The 6,804-nt window shown below is 39.8% G+C and overlaps 1 protein-coding gene across 1 annotated transcript; it reads right to left on the minus strand.

Annotated features, from left to right (window-relative positions):
• Nucleotides 1–572: 572 nt before the first annotated feature.
• On the minus strand, nt 573–3,992 carry LOC149983576 (proproteinase E-like). The gene is made up of 3 exons (XM_090236700.1): nt 3,863–3,992; nt 1,044–1,084; nt 573–788 (listed from the first exon to the last, which is right to left on the minus strand). Exons 1-3 carry the CDS (start codon nt 3,990–3,992, stop codon nt 573–575), a joined length of 387 nt encoding a protein of 128 aa, XP_090092826.1.
• Between the last annotated feature and the right edge of the window lie 2,812 nt (nt 3,993–6,804).

The raw sequence follows: 6,804 nt of genomic DNA on the forward strand, positions 1-6,804 counted from the left end.
CAGAATTCACTCAGACAAAGGTAACGCTGACAGAACTCACTCAGACAAAGGTAACGCCGACAGAACTCACTCAGACAAAGGTAATGCCGACAGAACACACTCAGACAAAGGTAATGCTGACAGAACTCACCCAGACAAAGGTAACGCTGACAGAACTCACTCAGACAAAGGTAACGCTGACAGAACTCACTCAGACAAAGGTAACGCTGACAGAACTCACTCAGACAAAGGTAATGCCGACAGAACACACTCAGACAAAGGTAATGCTGACAGAACTCACCCAGACAAAGGTAACGCTGACAGAACTCACTCAGACAAAGGTAACGCTGACAGAACACACTCAGACAAGGGTAATGCCAACAGAACTCACTCAGACAAAGGTAATGCTGACAGGTATGGTTTCTTTATACGTTCACATTAAAAGTGTGTGACTGTAAATGTTCATGGAATGTGAATATGCGCTGATCTCCAATAAACCGGCTGATGAATGATTTGGTTTTCTGATACGCTACACTAAACAATTTATACTAGGTCTAATTGATATCTGAAAGCCTAATGCAACAATATCCACATCATGTGACCACCAGGTTCACATGACCTTTTCCCCCTCCACAATGCTCCTCACCACAGATGTAGACACTAAAGTTTGCTATTCCTCCTGAGATGAGGGTGAAGACAGTCGATATCTTCACCTCGTTACAGATACAAGAGGACACAAAGCTGGTCACACCCTGGACATACCACTTACCATCAGTACGCTTACAGTTCAGAGGACCTCCAGAGTCCCCCTGAAAGACAGGGAGAAAATGAGGGAGGGGGGAGAGAGAGAGACAGAAGGAGAGAGAGAGAGAACTTGTTTTACAAACATTAGTTATGGCACAGGTTATGGTGAATGTGATACTGTATTATCCTAAGAATATGATCTCAAGATATTTTGTAGTCTCACTCACTCATCCTGACAATTCACCCCCTCTAGCACAGATCATGGTGTCCTTCACCACCATGTCCCGCCAGCCACTCTGGCTACACACACTATTCCCCACTAAGAGCAGCAGGGCCTGCTGCAGCTGATCAGGCATGGGACCTTGTGTTGGAACAGAACACGGAGGGTACAGTTACACACTATACACTAAGACATAAACACTACGTAACAGGATTAGATACTATACAGTATGTCTACATATCATATTCTACATAACAGGTTTATATTGTATATGTCTAAATTCCAAACACCTTAAAGCTAGAATCCTTAGTTGAAGAACAACAAAGTGGACACCACACCTCTGTTTTGGTATTAAGCTGAGGGATGGGCCTGGAGAAATGTAATCATTTTCAAATTCATAGACTGATCTATGTAGTTTTAACCATGTTTTGAGGACATACAGTGTTTGTTTACATTTATATTGTCTACAAACATTGGAGAACAACAAGCTTCTATGTTGGGTTCTCATGGGGTAAGACAGTTCAACTAAACTCATGAGGCATGTATTAGTTATATTCTTCAAGAATAAATGGCTATATATCATTCATTTATAAGTAAAATAAATGTAGCAAATAAGGATTACAGTTTAAAAGGGATAGTGTGAGATTTCGGCAATCAAGCCCTGAACCAGAGTCAAATTAATTAATGGATACAATTTGTATGTCTCTGCGTGCAGTTTGAAGGAAGTTGAAGGTAGTTTTATGAGCCATTGCCAGCCAGCGTCAGCGCAATGACTGGAAGTCTGCAGGTACAGCTAGCATGCTTCAAACTGCAAGCAGAGACATACAATTTGTATCCTTAATGAATCTGACTCTGGGTAGAGAGAAAAAAAGGGTAAAATCTCGCACTGTCCCTTTAAAATTGTTGCTTGGCTTAACATCAACAGGGGCAAATAGTGAGCCTGAAATGACACTTCACATGCCACAAGCCCACAGTCTTCTCATAGCCACACATATAATATATGCCATTGAGCAGACGGTTTCATCCGTTCATTACAGTAGTGCATACATACTTTTCATATGGATGGCCCCAGCGGGAATCTAACCCACAATCCTTGCATTGCAAGCGTTGTCACACTAGGTAATATTTGGTTGAGACTTTGATCAATGATATTTCAAACTTTACTCACCCACTCAAAAAGACAGCCAGAAGTTTGTTGATTTCCCAATGTGGTATCATTATGCCTTCAAAAAGCACAGCCAAATTCCAACGGAAAAACAACGTCTGGTTTTTGGTTTAGTTGTCATCTAATTGTGTTATCACTGTGCTTTCAACCATTTAAAAGCACATCAAAGTTCAAATGGGAATACAATGTCAGATATGTTGTGTTTCTACAACAACTTAATGTGTTATCACTGTGCTTCATTTAGTAGCACAACCAAATGACCTGGATTGCAGTTGATATTACATTTAAAATACATAGTGCAATGATTGCTGTTCAAGATTCTGCACTAATTATTATAGCAATTATGAAGATCTCCACAGACCTGCGACCTTTGCATGCTATCTTGAACAGGCAAGCTTTCTATGATGACATAAGAAGATATTTATAGTTACCGTAGGCTGACCTCAAAATGTTGCCATGGATGTGTTACTCATTTTAAGGTTGAATAAATACTGTTACATTAGTTTAGGATATTTACTTTATTACAAAAAGTATTATTGAATTGTGTTTGGTTGACAACGCAACTGAATATCAACATTGAAAGGATATCTAATGCTTGTATAGTTTAATCTGAGTCACTGGCTGAATCCTATCCTTGAACTTTTTTGGTTTAGTTGGAGATGTGAATACAACATATCATTTGTTAGCTTGTCAACAAGTGAATAGGCTATTCAAGTGATATTGAATTGTATTTGGTTTTCAACGCAACCAAATATCAACAATTTAAGGAGATTTTGTGCCACTGACTTAGTCTGGGTTTAATTTCAGTTTTTCTACAAATGAATAATTGAAATGTTGGATTCATGTCTTCATCTCAATCAAGAATCAAAGTTAAAGAATAGAACTAAATCTTTATTTAAAGTGCATTTTAAGTTTGATTTAATTTAGTCCTGTTCTTTAACATTTAGTTTGAGATAGAGTTTTGTAGACAAACACTAAGTCAGTGGTATAGATGGAACTATCCAAGCAGAAGATACATCTCCTTCAAACACATTTGGTTTGTTTGTTCAATATTCAGTTTCTACACGTTAATAATGTATATGTTCAATTCACATCTCAAACAAAAATCAATGACTTCAATAGCAACAGTGCATCGGTTATTAAAGGGGAAACTTCCACATTTTTCAACTTCATATTCATCATCTCCAGCAACACCCCAACATCAACCTATGTGAAAATTGTGTGTTTCTATGTTTTGTAGTAAAAAAGATAGAGGAAGGTAAGTGTTTCCAATGACATCATCGTGTGATTTTGACAAATTGTGAGTTGGCATCGCCTACTAATTGTCTACTAATTGGTTGATGATATCAGTGGAAACACGTATCTTTCTCTGTAGTTTTTACTATTAATCATAGAAATGTGCCATTTTCACACATGTTCGAGTGGTGATGGAAATGATGATTATGAAGTGGAAAAATTGTGAACATTCCCTTTAAGAGATCTCTTAATAATCATTGTCAAGATAGCACATTGGTAGTAGTCAGTGGCAAATATTAAAGCTGGGCTTGGTTAAAAAACTGGATGGGGGACCAAATGAATAGCTGTAGATAAATCAACTCTCCAGAAGGAAGTGCTGCCCAGCCTTGTTTTTTTTCTGATAGTGGATATATAATGTTGAAGATCTGACGTTGTTTCACAGGTACAAATTCAACATATTTTATAAAAGGTTTGTGGCAGTCTTTGGCATTTTTTAGGTCTATCAGTTGGATACTCACCAGCGGCGACCATGTGAATGTCCCAGTCAGCGTGAACCAGGATGTGCAGCACGTCTCTGACCTGTTCAGTTCCCTCCTGTACACTCAGGTCATGTTCTCCCACCACCACATGGTACACATCTCCAGGCATGCATGGGGAGGATGTACCAAACATCACCATGAAACATCAAGTTACCTTGAATGACACTGTATCTGCATACTCAGACTTACAGTACACTATACAGTACATTATACTTTCCCAATATTCCCAATATTCTGCTTCACATTCATGACCTCAATGACCTCTTCCTACTCACAGTCTGTCATTGTCATTGTCATGTCCAGCCCCAGACACTGTGCTCTAATAGTCCCGTATACCGATATTAGCTGGGAATTACCTCCCGTTCCCTTAATGCTCACCTTGCACTAACCTGTACTGTACTTTACTGGAGGTATTATGTCCCCCTGGAAATGTTGACAAGGAAAAGGGATGTGTGTGTGTGGGACGGGGGTGGGGGGACAAACTCGTATAAAGATAGTTTCCACCAAGACGTTGGTAACCTGCATACTGTAACCGGCATATACTGTAGCTTTTGAGTATTCTACAGTACTCGACCATATCCATACCAGTAGCCTGAACAGTACAAACTGTTCCCAACGTTGATGGAAAAAAGAGAGAGAGGGAGCAGTTGAAAGCCCTTGTAAAAGAGAGACAGAGTGTGTGTGAGGGACAGAGAACAGGAGAGAAAAGTAGAGAGAGAGAGACGTAAAGAGACAGAGGGGGAGGGAGAAAGAAAGAGTGATTGAGAGGGGGACTTAGTGTTGTCAGCTGTGTTAGTATGCAGTGGACTGAGAAATACATTTTCTTCCTGTGACCGCAGAACTGGATCCGCTTGGGCTGCGTTCAAGAGAAACAGTCCTGTAACAACTTTTCTTTCTTTAATAAATAAAGTGGAGTACATCTAAGCCGGGGCTGTGCTCCCAGTGAATCTGGAGCCAATTCTTTACGCCTCTCCGAGACACTATCTTTTCCTCTTTAGGGGAATTAGCAGCGTCCTCTAGAGGAAACAGCACACATCCATAAATTTCCCCTTTAAAGAAGCACAGCGAATCCATATTTGCCTGGACAGCTAAAAGGCTCTGTATGTTTTCTCTCTGTGTTATAATTCTCCACGGCACATTTTGTGTACTGATTTATGGAGCAGACGTGCAAAATGTTTGCATAGCATGGCAATGATATAAGACATTTTTATTTTATAATGTACATGGATGTTTCAGGTATAGCATGTGGGTAAAATGTAACAGACTTATAATTTATGTCGTCGGTCTTCTGCTTCTCTCTCTCTCTCTCTCTGTGTGTGTGTGTGTGTGTGTGTGTGTGTGTGTGTGTGTGTGTGTGTGTGTGTGTGTGTGTGTGTGTGTGTGTGTGTGTGTGTGTGTGTGTGTGTGCTTTAATGTACAGTATAGATATACTGTACTCTGGGAGTGTGACATGCCTGCCCATCTTTATATGCTCAAGAGTTCCATCTGACTTTCATTAGAAAACTAGCAATTCCTGCCTGTCCAGTAAATATGGGTGCTGAAACAACTTGAGCCTATCCATAAACTTCAGTAATCATTTTTTATTTTCTATTAGGGCGACCTTGAGAAATACTTCGTAAATCAAGACTTCCAAGGAGAAAAACAGTCAGCCACAGTAGCTTGTCTGCTCTCTGTCTACTCGTAGTTTGAGACAAAGATAAATTATGTGCCTTCAACCTTCACAGTGTAAGGCCAACTGGCTAGGTATTTCTGCTAAGGTTTTCAGATATGACAGGAATCTGCAGTAGGACCCCAGGGACTGCAGGGGAAATAGATTCAAATGGGCAGATTTGATGCATAAATCATATTTAACTGGTCAGATAAAGTGGTGAATTCCTGTTTCCTGTCATTTAAATGAAGGATATCAATTGTCCTGTTTCCTGCCATGTAAATTAAGGATATCAGCAGTCCTGTTTCCTGTCATTTACATGAAGGATATCAGTTGTTCTGTTTCCTGTCATGTAAATTAAGGATATCTGTTGTTCTGTTTCCTGACATGTTAATGAAGGATATCAGTTGTTCTGTTTCCTGTCATTTACATGAAGGATATCAGTTGTTCTGTTTCCTGTCATTTACATGGAGGATATCAGTCATTAATGTGAGGCTAGGAAATGGTATAGGGAATAAACCAGCTACTCATGAATTCGTTGGTAAAATAACAGACGTTCGCCGCAGATAGGAAAGGGGTGATACATCAAATGTTTATTTAAGAAGGATTGTGAATTATATTTGGCAACAAGCACTAATACTACCATGGTTATGTGTATAAGGTGAATTCATGTTTTTACAGGATTTGGGCCCATATATTCTTATCATGAATCATAGACTTTATTAGGCATGAATTCATGTTTTTGACTGAATCCTTGATATTAGCATGTCCTGTTTTAGGTATACTGTAGGCTAATGTACATGGAATTGATTTCAAAATGATGGATGACTCAATTAAGATTAAGATCACTTTATTGGTCAATTGCACAAAGTTCAGATGAAATGTGGCTTCCGCTTTTAACCCAGTCCTGCTGAAAGACACACAGGTTTTGGTGCGGTGCAGGGAGGTGCTACACTGGCTGCCCAGGGAGCTGTTGTTGTGGGGGGTTAAGTGCCTTGCTCAAGGGCACAATAGCAGGCAATGGCATCTAGGATTTGTTACCAGCTCACTTCATGCCAGATTTTTCCCGTCAGACCCTGGATTCGAACTGGCAACTCTCTGGCTACTGGCTCGCCTTTCTAACCGCTAGACTACCTGCTGCCCCATCAGGTAATTAAGTGGTAGAATTACACTTTTCCACAAACATCTTACATCACAGCCCATCTTCAGGAATGCCCAAGCTTACTGCAGATATTTCAGATTTAAACATAATCAGCCTCATTTCCCATGCATA

Source organism: Oncorhynchus mykiss, chromosome 5 (assembly GCF_057628025.1).
Source record: "Oncorhynchus mykiss isolate SJ-2025 chromosome 5, ASM5762802v1, whole genome shotgun sequence".
Classification (NCBI taxonomy): domain Eukaryota; kingdom Metazoa; phylum Chordata; class Actinopteri; order Salmoniformes; family Salmonidae; genus Oncorhynchus; species Oncorhynchus mykiss.

What these genes read in the sequence shown, in the direction of transcription:
- LOC149983576 (XM_090236700.1), bottom strand. Translation starts at nt 3,992, where the DNA reads ATGCCTGGAGATGTGTACCATGTGGTGGTGGGAGAACATGACCTGAGT. An exon ending in CATTCACATGGTCGCCGCTG is followed by an intron (nt 1,085 to 3,862) that starts GTGAGTATCCAA and finishes TTCCAACACAAG; the next exon opens with GTCCCATGCCTGATCAGCTG. An exon ending in AGCAGGCCCTGCTGCTCTTA is followed by an intron (nt 789 to 1,043) that starts GTGGGGAATAGT and finishes CCTGTCTTTCAG; the next exon opens with GGGGACTCTGGAGGTCCTCT.